Source organism: Grampus griseus, assembly GCF_964374135.1.
Source record: "Grampus griseus genome assembly, chromosome: 20".
In the NCBI taxonomy this organism is placed as follows: Eukaryota; Metazoa; Chordata; class Mammalia; order Artiodactyla; family Delphinidae; genus Grampus; species Grampus griseus.
In genome coordinates, this window is record NC_139014.1 from 21,830,597 (window position 1) to 21,844,871 (window position 14,275).

Sequence of the window (14,275 nt, forward strand, 5' to 3'; positions counted from 1 at the left end):
TCAGCACCGTGGAAGTAGTTGCTATGATTATTTTCCTCGTCCGGCAGGGGAGGCTGATGTGTAGACCACGCATCACAATGCTGGGGCAGAGCTGGGCACGGGGCACCCACGAGGCCAGGGGAGGGGCTGCTCCCGGCCTGCACTTCACAAACATTTATGGAGGGCCACTCTGTGCCAGGCACTGTGCTGGCCACTGGGGACACAGAGATGAATGGGACACATTGTCCACTTGTCCCTGCTCCTCCCTGCCCTCCTTTTCCCTTCCTGGGGCCTAATCTCAGAACGCTGCACTGGAGGGGGGCACCCGGGACAGAACTGTGTGGGGAAAGGCATGGCCTGGGAGCCCGGGAGGCAGAACCCCTGGGTTCATGTCCACCACTCCCGGCCTATCTGACCTTGGCCACCCTCTGGCCTCAGATTCCCCACTGTTGGACAAGATGACCCCTCTGGTCCTGACCCACTCTGACAGATGATGAATACACTCCACCCCCATAGAGCTTTAAACTCGCCCCAGAGTCCAGTCCCAAGGCCATCCCAGCCTGTCGTCCCACTGAGGCAGTGAAGAGGAGATGCCTGCCTGGTACTGACAGGCACTGCCCTGCTGACGAGCTGGTGCAATTTCACATGAAAGAGGGAGGCCTGGATCTAAAGGCGGGTTGTTTGAAGGGGATGGAGGGTACTAGGGGAAAGGCAGAGCCAGCTCCCACAGGCCCTATTCATGGCTCTCTCTGGGGAGGGAGAGAGAGCAGGATAATTAAAACCAGGCTTTGTCCAAATCCCTGACCAAGCCAATATCTCACCTTTGAACCCCTGCAGCCAATAGAGCAGGGCTGATGCCCCTTTGGAAGGAAAACACCAATGAACCAAGCCACAGCCCAAGTGCGGTGGGCTAGCATAGGGCGGGGTGGGGGGTTGCTGGAGTAAATGAGCTGATTCCCCACCCACCAACCATGGATGGACACCAGAGGCTTTGCCACCCTGAGACCTCTTGTCGCCATCCGTGTCCCAGCTGAAAGCAACCAAGCTCCAATCCAGCAAGAGGTTGACCTTGATCTTGGCCTGTATCCAAGACGGACCCAGATTCAGGGTGAGAGTGACAGCAGACAAGGCAGGTCATGAAAAGCAGGGTAGTGGAGTGAGACCATGAACTTGAGCCAGACTGCTGGGTTCCCACCTTGGCTCTGCCACTAGTTAGCGATGTGATTTTGGCCAAGCTATTGGCTCTCTGTGCCTCAGTGTCCTCAACTGAAAAATGAGGATAATAACGGCACCCACGTCATGGTGGTTTTGTGAGGATTAAATGAGGTAACTTATATAAATCCTGGCCTAGAGTAATTGCTATCTATGTCTTAGCTATCAGCTCTACTATTAGAGCAATTCTCCATCCTTAAAACACATTTTTTTCAGGCACTAATATATATGCTCATTTGAGTATATTTGCATCTCCCATGAATCTCTCCAGATTTCTACACTGGAATCCAACATTACAGGAATCTACTTATCTAACCCACTATACTGGAGGAAACTTCCCTGCCTGATGCTCCAGGCTCACCTGGGATGCTGCAGCTTGTAAGCCTCTCCCTAGAAGTTCTCCCAAATGGCTAATTGCAGTCCCTCATTCGGTAACTTATTCCATTCGCCTTTGTAGACTCTCTTTTAATCGGATACATCATGAAGTCCTTCTTAAGTATCCCTGCGATAAAGGATGAAGCAAGAAATGCCTCTGCCCACTACTGCACAGCCCTGTTCACCACCCTCCCTCATCCCCCACTCCATGCCCAAAATGCTACACCCCTGGGGGCCAGACTGGCCTCCTGCTCCCCTTGCCCCTGAGCTCAGGGTTGGCCTGATGCGGGGGCACAGAGGTCCCCATCCAGGCTGCCCAAACACAAGGCCTATTCCCAGCGTCCAGTCCCTCTCTGTTTGAGCTGAGATCCTCAAAAGCCTGCCCCATTCCCCATGGTGTCCCAAAGGCACCTTCCTAATAATGTTCCCCTCCCTAGCGCTTCATCTTGTGCTGTGACCCATCAGAAGACCCAGTTTCTAGACCTGACACTGTCGCTGTGTCGTCTCAGACCCTAATACTTACCACCCTGCCTGCTCCCAGGGCTTTTGAGGCCCTCAAATCCAGCACTGAAGGATTTACTGCCCTCATCATTCCCAAGGGGAGGGAGGGGCTTCAGATGCAGGAACTTGGAGCTCCCAGAAACCTACGGTGGACCCAACCACCTTGTGAGCAAGTGGAAGAAGAGGCTGGGGCTGAGGGCCTTTGGGCTGTGTTTGGAAGCGAAATGACTGGTTATGTAATTGAGATTGAAGTCGCAGGCCAGTGAGCACATCTTAGTGAGAGCAGCCGCTCTGGGGAATGGGGCTGTTGCCCTGGCAAGAGGGGGAGAACCCCAGGGGATCAAACACCTTCCCTGCCCTCCCACAGCTGGGCCACAGGGTGGGGCTGGGGGTGGAGATAGTAGGGGGGGTGGAGATGAAGTAGGTGTTGGTGTGTGTGTGTTGGGGGGTGGGGGGTGGGAATCCAAGGAACTCCACGATAATGACATTCACTTCCATCCCCAGTCCACTCTGAAATTCAAGTTTCTAATTAGGAAACACTTTGGCTGAAAGGTGGAGGGGGAGTCAGGGGATAGAGATGCAGACCAAGGGAGAACTGTGCCTACATCCAGCTCCTGAGATACACACCAGTCTCAGAGTTTGCAAAGCACCAGACCCCAGCTCCAACACTGAGGGGATGGTTGGGGAGGAATGGCCCTAAATCCTCCAGCCCCGTCAAAAGAGGAAGAGACCTTCTCAGCCCAGGTCTTGATCCCAACCTGGACCCCCAGGAAACTTCTTTTTCAAGCTCAGAAAATGACTGGCCTGACAGTGTTCAACCCTTCGACTTGGAAAGGGATGGAGTGCATGTTGGGGCGCTCCAGTGGGACAGGGCAGTCAGGCTCAGAGGCAGGGTGCTGGCCCCAGTGGGGCCCGGAGGCCCCTGCTGGCCCTCCCCAGCCTCAGCAGCCGGCAGATGAAAGAACCCAAGCAAAGCAGCCCAGCGCTGAGTAATGCCCCTGGCACCCCGTGCCCAGACCCACCCACAGCCAACCCGAGAGGGCAGAAGCGAGGGCAGCCGCGCCTGCAAGACCAGGGGTCCCCGGCCTGTTTCTCTTCCCCGGGGTGGGGGGCGGTGGACCCGCGCCGGACAGCTCGTCGGGCGGTCCGGCCCGGCAGCGGGGGGAGTGTGGCGCAGGGAGGGGGTGTCCGGCCACAGTGGCCAAGGACATCCCGCTCCGGGAACCCCTCCCCCACTCCCTCTCCCTCCAGCTGTGCCGGGGCCTCGCCAACGGAAAACGAAAACTCGGGCAGAGGAAACGGCGGCAGGCGCCCCGCCTGGAAAACCCGGACAAAAGGCGCGGGCCTCCCGCCCCCGCTGCCCGGCCGCCGGGGGCCTGGCACCGCCGCCCGGGTCGGTGCCCCCTGCCCTGGCAGCCCCGTGCTAGCCCCGGCCCCCTGCCTGCCTTCTTCCTTTCCGCCCCCTGCCCAGGGCAGCTCGCGCTCCGGCCCCCTCCCCGGCCACCAGCCGATGTTCCCTGCAGCCATGCCCGTGGTGCCCGCGCCGTGCGCCCCAGGCTGTGCCCGCCGAGCGGGGGCGCAGCGACCCCGGCCCCAGCTGCCAGCTTCCCGTTAGCGCCTGGATCCGCCCCCTCCCCTGGCTCAGCATCCTCACCTTGGGGGGCCGGGGCTCCGGGCGGGGCGGGATCCCGACCAGGCAGAAGGCGACTCCATTCATCGGGCGGCAGCTGCGGCTCTGCTGCCAGGGCACTGCTGGGGGCGCGGGCAGGGACCAGGGAGGGGCGGGGCCGGAGGGGCGGAGCCGAACGCGGAGGGGTGGGGCGTCTCTTCGCTCCTCCTCCTGCGCTCCTGACGGGGCGCACCCTCTGCCTCTTGTTAGGGTAGCAGACTGGTACAGAGGGCTGAGGCAGGGGTTGCCGCTGGCAGCGGAGCTAGGGGGCAGAACACAGCCAGCGGAAGAGAGATGGGCTTAGAGAGGGTTTGGGCCGGCCTCCAGGGGACCAGCCCATAGACGGTGATCCGGGCCGGCCGAGGAAAGAGGACAACGGCACAGAACACAGAACTAGCACCGAGGAGGGAGGGAGGGAGGAAGGAAGGGAAAGTAAAGCAGAGAGAAACACAGCCAGACAGAGGTAGTCAGAAACAGAGAGGGAGAGACCCAGAAAGCATGAGAGAGGCAGGGACACGACAGAGACAGAGTAGAAAGAGGCAGAGAAAATCAAAGACAAAGATGAAGAGACCCAGGTTGGAAGAGAGGGAGAGACAGAAAAAAGGCTTAGGGAGCCTTCCATCCAGAGACTCACGGAAGCTGAGACAAGGGCAGAGATGGCTATACCCAAGGGGGAGGGGGAGGACGATGAGGGTAACGGGAACTTTCAGGGGCTTCATGCCCCTCAATCTGGGACACCCCTCCCAGGCAGCGTCTCAGCCCAGGATCCCATGCAGGCTGTAAGAGAGAGGCAGGTGCCCCAGCCCTTCAGACCCCCACCCAGCCAGCCTGTGGCTCAGGCCTCTAGACAGCCCACAGACCCACTCTGCAGTGGGTGACAGTAAGAGCAGAGACCCTCCAGACCTCCCAATCACAAGCTCCCACAGCCTCCCTTCCCAGCTTCACTCTGAGCTGGACCCAAAGAACCATCGGGGTCCTGAGTCAACTTCTCATTTCCCTGCCCCCACGCAGGGCCCCTGCAGCCCATCCCCTGATGATCCAGGAAGGGGCAGTGTCTCAGTCCGTAGTTTCTGCTGGAAAGTTCTTTCTGCTATCTACCTAACATCCTTCCTACCTCCTATTTTGTACAGGCTATGCTTACCTCTTTCCCTTGCCTTGTTGTAGTTTTTAAGGGCTCCTGCATTCCTTCACCCAGATTGTGAAGAAAGGAAGGCAGAGACCATAGATAAATAGGAATATGATTTGGGCAAGGCAGGCAATGAAAGTGGGAAGTCCGACCCCGCCTGCTGAAATGGCCCACCCACTCTGGGGCAGTGAGCCTCATAAAAGCTCTTTGCTTCACCACCGCCACCATCCCGACTCCCGAGAGTGGACCAGCCCCAAGTCCTGGACCCCTCAGGGTCAGGGAGTCAGGCCCTGCAGGGGGCAGTATGGCCCAGACACCTACCAGAACATCCTTACTCCGGTAAACCTGAGGAAGGAGATATTGACTTGTTTTTAAATCTTATGTTTTATTTAATTTACTTTAAATTCCCTGGAAATCAATGGAAAGGGACGCTTTTGTAATAATGGAAGGGCAGTTAAGGACTCCTTCCTTCCCCATCTCTCTTCATCAAGGTCATGTGCAGCCAGAATTATGCCCCACTTCTGAGAAGTTCTTCCTGCTATCTAACGGTAATCCATCCTACTGCCTGTATTTTCTTGCTTAATCTTAAACCAGGTCCCTCTGTCTGACTCTTTCTGCCCTGCGGCTCCAACAGTCCAAGGCTTGCTCCCACCCCGGTTCAGGGGTCCTTTCCTCTCAAAACAAATGTGTAAGGGGGGAGTGGTGGCATCTGAGATCCAGACTGGACTGCGTGGGGAAGGGGAGGAGGGTGGTGGCCTCTGGGGTGCCCCTGGCTCACTTTTTCCAGAGCCTGATGCCCTTAGACACTGCAGGAGGCGGTGAGAGGAAATGAGCTCACACTGGCCGGCAGGCAATTCCTCCCTCCACAATGCACTGCACTCACCTCCCCCATCCTCTCCCACTTCCCAGAAAGTGCGCTCTTCCCCCACCCTGCTGCCCTTCCCACCTCTTCCTGCACCTTGACCTGCACCCCCATCCTGTCCCGGCCCTCCCCCATCCACCTTCTCCAGCACCTCTTTCATTCTTCCTTTCCGTCCTGGCTCCCCAACCCCTCTGACATCTGTGTCTCACTCCCTGCATCCCACCATCCACGCCCCCCAAACCCACTCTATTCCTGGCACACTCCTTCTCTGGGGATTAGGGCAGTGAAGCCCAACATGGGATGGAGGGTGTCCCTCACTGAGGACCCTCTTTATACTCCCCCTCTTTCTAAATTCCTCTCCCAGCCCAATCACCTTCCTTCATTCACAAATGTTTATTGGGAGTCCTGATATACCATGGGTGGGAGAGTGGAGGTTGCCCCTGGGGATAGGAGATAAGGCTTAACTCCTTCCCTTGAGGGGTCCTGAGATCCCAGAAAAGGAGCCATGGGAGGCTGGAGAAGCAGAGGAATTCTTCCAGAAGCAGGTGACCGTGATCTTTTGAGGGCGTCATGGATAGGATGGGGTGAGGTGGGCGATGGGGGGAGAAACACTCCGGGGAGAAAGACTATCATGGACCAAGGCAGGGAGGCAGGAGAGAGCAGACTCTAGCAGTGTGGCTGGAGCCAAGCGGAAGGTCCGTGGGCAGGAAGCATGGAGGGATGAGGAAGGAAATGCGGGTGGGGATGTTACAGTGGAGTGACTGTGCCTGAGGCACTTAGATTCTAGCCTGGCTTAGGGCAGGGATTTAAGCGGAGACGTGCCATGGCCACTGTGGTGAGACGTGGAAGAGAACACGGAGGGCAGCAAGGAGCCAGGGGTGGGCGGCCAGGTGGGGGGGCCCTGCACCTGGGCAGAGGGCACCAATCATCAGAGGCCCCCGGATCTTGTTGACCAAATGGGAGTTGCGGGAAGGAAATGGAAGAGTCTAGAACAACTCCAAGGTTTCTCGCTCAGAATATTAGGTAGACGAGTTGTCTGGAGTGTTCTCAGGGAGAAGGGACATGCCAGGCACTGAGCTAAGTAATCCTTTGTATACATTATTCCAAATTAGCCTTACAAAGGAGCTGTGAAACATATTATAATCCTCAGTTACGGATAAGGACACTGAGGCCCAGAGGGCTTGAGTACCTTACCCAAGGCCATGCAGGATTTGAACCCACAGCCTTTGGATTCCAGAGTCCACACACTGACACCTGCAGGCTGTGTTGCTGGTTGAGTAGTGATTGGCAGCTCGAACCCTGGGTCCGCCTCCCTGAAGAGAGGCCTGAGCTAGAGAATGGCTTTGGAAGTCATTGGTGGATCAGGAGTGTGGTTCAGATTCTCCAGGGACAGCGCAGAGCGGAGACCAGAGGTAGGATGGGACCCAAGGGCACTCACCTTTCGGGGCAGGTGAGGAAGGAAGAGGCAGCAGGGAGGACTGAGGAGAGAGAGCCAGAGGAAGCGGCACTGTGTCAGGCAGGGGACGGGTAGAGTGGAGGCCAGACTGTGCAGTGAGGAAGAGCATCAAGGGTGAAGAAATTAAAAAAAAAAAAGGGGGGCTGGTGGTGAAAAAGGGAGGGTGGTGAAATGGAATTGGGCCGCTGAGACGTTACCGGGAAGGGCCAGCCGGACAGCACAGGTGAGTCAGGGTGAGGCGTGGCTCCGTTTGGGTGGGGCACACTTGAGCAGCCTTTTTGGTGGTGGAGGAGAAGCCAAGGGAGAGAGCCTGAGGGGGTGATGAGTGGAGTAGAGGAAAACGAGCCCAGGGTCGTGCCAGAGGAAGAACCCGCCTTCCCCAGAGCCAGGTAGGGTCAGCAGGGGAGCATGGGGGAGGGCAGGGAGTCCCCAGCCCAGAGCAGTCCAGGGTCAGGATCAGGCCTGGGCCAGGAGCCAGCAAGGGGTTGTACAGTGTCATCAAGGAGCCCTGAACCAAGAGTCCAAAGACCGGGGCTCAGGTTCCCATGCTGCCCACCTAGTAGCTGAATGTCTTTGAGGAAAAGTATATTCTCTGAACCTCGGTTTCATTCTCTGTAGATGAAAACAGTAGGCCTCCTCTGCCAGTCTCCAATGGAGGGCTCACGTTTGATGATGATAAAGGAATGGGTGGAAGGCGGGTTACAGGGCTGGTGACCATAAACCTGGTAATAGCTGCCTGCCCTTCCATTGAAGGGGAAAGAGCGCCCCCTGGTGGAGAAGGGCAGGAGGGCAGGACTAGAGGGAAGGGCTGAGGAGAGACCTGACTTGTTCTTGTTCCTTTGGCTTTCAGCCCCCAGACCCTCTGCTCGTCCCCTCGAAGCAACCCATGCCCACCTAAACTTTCATTTCCAAAGCAGGTGGTAGCCCAGTTCAGTCAAGTCCAAAGACATTTATTGAGTGCTGTCTACATGCAAACTGCTCTCTGTTGGGTAGCAGGGAATGAACCAGGTGATGTGCTTGTCCTCAAAAAGCTCACATTCCAGGGAGGGCAACAAGCACAGCAAAGGATGGCTGGGATGGTGCCATGATGGTGCTACAAGCAGAGCATCGAGCAAAGCAGAAGGGAGCCTTCCATAATGAGAGGAGAAGGCAGGAGCCTTGGGAGGTAGTGTTTGACCTAGACCTTGAAGGCCCTTAACAGGCAGGTGGCAGAGAAAGGAGGCCTGAAGGCTGAGAGCTAGGGAAGGGGTGGGGCCCGGGTCTGGCAGAGCCCCAGGCATCACAGAGAGGGGACCTCAGACCTCATCAAGCTCCTTGAATGGTGTAGGGTGGGGCAACGGTCCACTCGAGATCATGCCAGTCTCTACCCTCATCCCTGCTGCCAGGTCCCTGAGGAATCCTGGATAAGAGGGATCCCACCTGAACACACCTCGAGGAGGGGGGTACAGCCCCCCTGGCCCGAGGGCTAAGAGGCATTGGCAACCAGCCAAACAGCTGGGGCCCCAGCCCAGCAACCTTTGGACAGCTGACTTGGGGTGGAGAGAGAGGCTGCAGCTTCCCTGGGCTGGCGGCAGGGCAAGCAAGCCACACCCAGCGAAACCCTGGTATCGGGACAGAGGGTGGATGAAAGATGCCCCACCCCTGCCGCTTGCAACTGGCAGCCCCTCAGGGGAATCATGTTGGGAAACGTATGTCATGGTTGGGGAAGAGGAAGAGGTTTTGGGCTGGGGTCTCAGCCCCGAGGGCTCTCCACTATGTGACACCGGGCAGTTGAAGAGCTGGTGGTGAGGACTGTGTGTATATGAGCGTGTGTGCAAGACTAAGAGACGACTTATGACGACCGTGACATCGCCTAGCAGGGGCTTGAAAACACCAGGATGGAAGGGAAAGGAATTAAAATGTGTTGAGCACCTACTGTGTGCCGAGCTCTTTACAAACATTATTTCTTTACAAACATTACTCCCCATGACAACACTGTAAGGTAGGTATTATTAGCCTCATTACATAAATGAGGAAATGGGCTCAGAGAGGTTAAGTAATTTTGCTGAGGTCTGACACTAAGCCCTTACTCTTTCTATGAAGCACGACCCCTCTGGGAGGAGCTAGGCCATGTAGTCCCTTCCAGCTCCAGGATGCTAAATTCATGATTCTTTGGGAGGGCTTTTAAATTCTGCCAGCAACTGGCCTGCAGCCCTGCTTCTGCCACAGGCCCTCAGACCCTGCCTCGCTCTACCTGGCCCCTGCAAATCCCCGCACCGAGGAGGGACGGCTCCACTCTCCTCCCTGTCTCCCTGCCCTTCTGGGAGGGTGGGGGTGGGGAGAGGAGGAGAGAGGAGGGGAACCTAGAAGCAGAGCACAGAAGGAGGGAGGGGAGGAACAGAGGGGAGGGGAGAAAGGAGGAGGGGAGGGGTGGCTCCCACCACCCCCTGGAAGCTCTGGAAATCCCCAGCAGCTGCTCCCCGCTCCTCTGTCTGGCCCTGAGCCAACCCTGGGAGGGAGTGAGGGGAGTTAAATGGAGAGAAAAGAGGGGCAGGGCACTGACCACAGGGGGGCAAGCCCTTCAGTCTTGGCACCCACCCCGCCCAGCAATTCCAGCCCCTGTGAGAGATTCCAGGCGTGCTCCCCTTTAAGGAAACCCTACATGCCAAAATCCACACATACCAAACAGACACATCAGGGCGGTCCTTGCACTATAAAAGGATTCTTTGCTTTACAAGAGGGTTGGGCACAAGGGAAACTTAAAATAGGAGCTTCCCCTGGTGTGGTGAAAGAAGCTCTGATTTCAGAAGCACACCATGCTTCCGGCATATCCAGAAAGCTGGCGACACCCGTGGGGCTGGCAGGGCTGCAGCTGCCTTAAGGCACTGACATCAGCGCGAGCACCTCCAAGGTTGTGCTGATCATCAGAGTCCCCTTGTGGGTTGTGGGGTGTCTCACAGTCCAGGGGACAAGCTGGCTGCTGTGCTTCGCAGCAGAGGTGTCTTAGGACACCTAGAAAGGACTGGAAAGCCACGGCTCAGCACAGCTGGCAGGGATTTCACAGCAGCCCAGAGACGACAGATGTCCAAGGGCTCCCAGTGTCCCTTTGATGAGGCCACGGGAAGAGCCCCACGTCCTTACTCTCCTCCGTGGTCTGTCCTCCCGCCCACGATGCCAGGGCACAGGAGAGCCAGGCTCTGCCTCTGGGAAAGGTGAAGCACCTGAGCCCCAGAAGAAGTATGAAAGGCTGATGGAGGAGCAACTCAGGCCGTGCTGCAGGCCCAGGGAGATGCGTTCGGAGTCCTCTAGGCAGAAAGTAATGGTGTCCCCTAGCCCTGCCCCTCCTTTTTTTAAAAAATGGAGGTGAAATTCACATAACATAAATTTAACTATTTTAACGTGAGCAATTCAGTGGCTTTTAGTCCTGTCCCCCCAAGCCCTGCTTTTTTGTGCTCAGAGTGGAGTTGAGTCAGTAATGACAATAGCAGAGAATGACGAATGGAGTCCCCTTCCCCCTGCCAGGCCTGGTGCTCCAGGGAGCTGCCACTGGCCATTTAAATTAACAGCCAAGATGCCCAGCAGGCCTGGAGACTAGACCAGCCCACAGCCCTCCCCAAACATCACGCCCAGCCCAGGGAAGATGCCCAGAGTGCTTCATGACTCCTCAGAGCCCCTCTTCACGCCCCAGAACTTAAGATCACCCCATCCCCTGGCTCCACACCCTCTACCCCTCCCCATACCCCTCCTCACCACCATCACAGGGAACACAAGAACCCCTCTGCCACAGAGGGGAGGGTGTCTCAGAGCCCAGGGCCCCAGGCCACCACTTGAAGCAGAGCCTGGGAGTGTGGACACTTAAAGGCCCACCCAGGAACAGAAAACCCTTCCACTCCAGACCCCAGCCCAAGACCTCTCACCGAGTCGGGATTAGGAAGGCAGCAAGGCAGCCCTCCCTTCAGCCCACATCAGGATTCTGTCCATCTTAGAACAGGGGGTTGCAAGTCAGGATAGAGGGCCCCCCACTTACTTAAGGGGACCAGCCCCTCCTGTCCAGGATTTGCTAAGCTCTGTGGAGGGAGTGAGTGAGGGGGCCATCACCCTGACCTCCTCTGATGGATACTGGCTGGGGCTGCAGGTCTGTATCTGGGGGGCATGTGAAGAAGCTGCCCAGCCCACCCCATGTTTTCACTGCGATGAAATGGTGGTAGCAGTTGCTGCACCTGCTGTAATTGGGAATGGAGGGGGACGGTGGCTGGGAGAAGCCCCTTGATGTATGGGGGGAGGGGGACGCTTGTATCTTTAGGTCCCACAGGGTGGGGGCGGCCGGGAGGGTCAGCGGTAGTTTTGCGACCACCTTCTGTCACTCCTTCATTATGCAGAGCCTGCTAGGATCCTGGATGGAGCCGGGACCTTACCGAGTGGGGAGGGGGGCTTCTAAATGCTCTCCTTCTGGAACGGGGATGGGGAGCGAAGCAGCGTGTGAGCCCTCGGTGAGCGCCTCCCTATTTGTCAGTGGTGGGGGAGTACTCGTGTGTGTGTGTGTGTGTGTGTGCGCGCGCGCGCGCGCGCGCTCACCGGCTCTGTGTCACACCAGCTGTAACCCTTCCCCAGAGCTCCGCCCGGAGCTCCAGAGCCCCAACCCCTCCCAAGGTGGCGGGCCCCCCTCCCTCTCGGCGCACCCACCTTCCTCCAGTCCTCACGCCCCCCGCCCTTCCCTCCCCGACACGCACCCGCGCCCGCTGACCTGCTCCATGCTGCCGCCCGCTATGCAGTCCTCGCCGCGTCAGCCCGGCGGGGCGCAGGGGGCGGTGGCCCCTCCATAGCGCCCAGTCGGTGCAGCACCCGGCCACCGCCGCGCGCAAGGAGCGCCTGCTGTAGGCAGCCCAGACCCCCACCCGGCCCGGCCCGGCCCGCCCCGCCCCGCTCCGGCCCCGCCCTCAGACCCCGCCCCCGTCCCGCCCCTCCCGCCCCTCCCGCCCCACCCCACCCGCGGGTAGAGGCACAGCGTTCACACACACAGACACACAATGCACACACACTGCTCACACATCCAGGGGCGCATCCCTGCCAACACCCACCGTTCTGCTTGTCCTGGGGGCAGTGTTAGTCCAGAGAAGATCCCCTCCAAGGGCAGCCCCTTCGTTTCTGAGGTTATCAGAGTCGGAAGCGCCCCACCCTGCATTTTACAGGGCCACAGAGGGGCTTGCCCAAGGTCACACAGCAGCTTGGTGACAGAGTTGACCCCATGGCCCAGACCACTGTGACTGCCTGAGAGCGGGGCAGAGATACCCACAGCACCTGGACCATAGGGAGACCCTGCCCTGGTGAGCAGGGTTCAGAGCCATGTGACCCCATGAGAACAGGAGCTGGTGTGGAGGGCCACTCCCTGTTGCCAGGATTCAGCCTCTCTTCAAATGTGTTCTGAGGCCCTTGGGTGGGTGTGGGGAGCAAGAATGGAGATTCCTGCCGCCCACCGTGTACCATGCCCCAGGCATGTGCCAAGCAGGAGGAGGAACTGAACTGTTTGTCCACTGCCAGAGAAGGGTCATCTGAAGCTCCAGATGCCAGCTGGGGACCTGACTTGTGGGCAGTGGAGCCACCAACTCTGGTGAAAGCCAAGGAGGTGGCAGAAAGACTGCCTCCCCCACTGAGACCCCTCTCCCCCATCAGGGGTGGCTCCTGACGGCCCACTGCCCCTCTATCCTGCCCATGTCAGGGCAGGGCCACACCAAGGGGGCTATCACATGAGCAGGCATGTGAGAGGAGGGCATGCTGCCCAGGGCAGGAGTATGGAGTCCCGGAGTGGACAGGGGTGGGAATTAACCTGCCCTGAGGCGGGCAGTGGGGTTGGGGCATCGGTGCGCAGGCGCTGGCTGCCCAACACCTCTGGGCCAGTGCCCAGGCGGCACGAAGGGGATTTCACACTTCTCACTGAGCCCTGGCCTCTTTGTTAGGCACCAGAGGGTGAGGGAGCAGGGGGCTGGAAGCTGAGATGGGGAGGGTTAAGCTCCTCAGTGGGCCCAGACAAAGGGGGCTTTATAGGCTGGGTGTAGGGGGCATGCTAGGGGGAGGAATTCAGGAATGCAGGCTGGGGAGGCCCTGAGCCCCCCGGGCAGCCCCGTTTGGGGCTGAGGTTGGACTCCCCCAGCCCTCCCATGCTTTGGCCCTGCAGAGTATTTGCTGCTTTGCTCCTGGGACTGCAGCCAGGAGTCCCGGCGACCCTTCATCCCCAGCCGCCCCTCCTCTCAGGGATCTGGGGGGCACTACCCACGCACTTCCAGTCTTCCCCGCCCAGCTGGCTGCAGCCTCTCTTGGCTTCCCTGCCATGCCCTCTCAGCGGCCTCGTAGTCCTGTCTGCTACCAGAGTGAGTGCCCTGCTGGCTGCCAGGGGAAGGGAGGGACAGACTTGGGTAAGGTCACAAGGCTATGGGGTCAATGGGGCCCTTTGTCCCTTCAGACAGAGTCTGTCCTGGGCTAAAGAGATAGGAGACAGAGAAGAGTGCTAGCCAGCAAGCACATGACCCCAACCCTGACCTGGCCTCTCCCAGGCCGTGGTGGAGCTGGACCTTGGGCTGTGGAAGGCAGGCCCGATTCTTCCCAGTTGGTTTCCCTCTGGCTCTCTTTCAGGGCTGAAGCAGCCACTGAAAGTGAAAACAAGGAGGAGGAGGTGGCCCGGCAGCAGCCACCCATGCTGGCCTCTGAAACAGCTGTTGCTTGGCCAGGCCTAAGGTCTGGGCTTGGGCTTTGCAAGGTTGAGAACTGTCTGTCCCCAAAGATGCTGATCTGGCCCTGAAGAGTAAACTCCTACTAGCCAAAGTCATGGTGGCTAGATTGCTAGACCCTGAAGCTCTTTTATCAAAGCACCCTGAGCACTACAGGAAGCTTCACAAGCAGAGAATCCCAGTGAACGGAAGTGATGGTACTGCCCACCGTCTCTGCCCCAGCCTGCAGGGTCCACATGTGCAACCAGCCCAGGCCTCCCTCTTCCCTGGCAGGCCGGATCTCCGACAAGCTCCTACTCTGATTCCTGTATCTACTGTGCATGGGTCAGAACCTTCGACAACAGCAGTATCTCAGAGGAGCAGCAGTAGGGGTGGGGCAGGGCCCAGCTCAGGT

General features: G+C 58.4%; 1 protein-coding gene across 1 annotated transcript in view; it reads right to left on the reverse strand.

Annotated features, from left to right (window-relative positions):
* The window catches only part of ARHGAP23 (Rho GTPase activating protein 23), a gene marked incomplete at its 5' end in the record, with an annotated part of 72,272 nt that extends 68,488 nt beyond the window's left edge, over positions 1–3,784 (reverse strand). Inside the window, one exon of the mRNA XM_082679297.1 lies at positions 3,722–3,784. Within this exon, the coding sequence (XP_082535423.1) occupies positions 3,722–3,784 (63 nt within the window). The remainder of the gene's footprint in view (positions 1–3,721) is intronic.
* Positions 3,785–14,275: the final 10,491 nt, after the last annotated feature.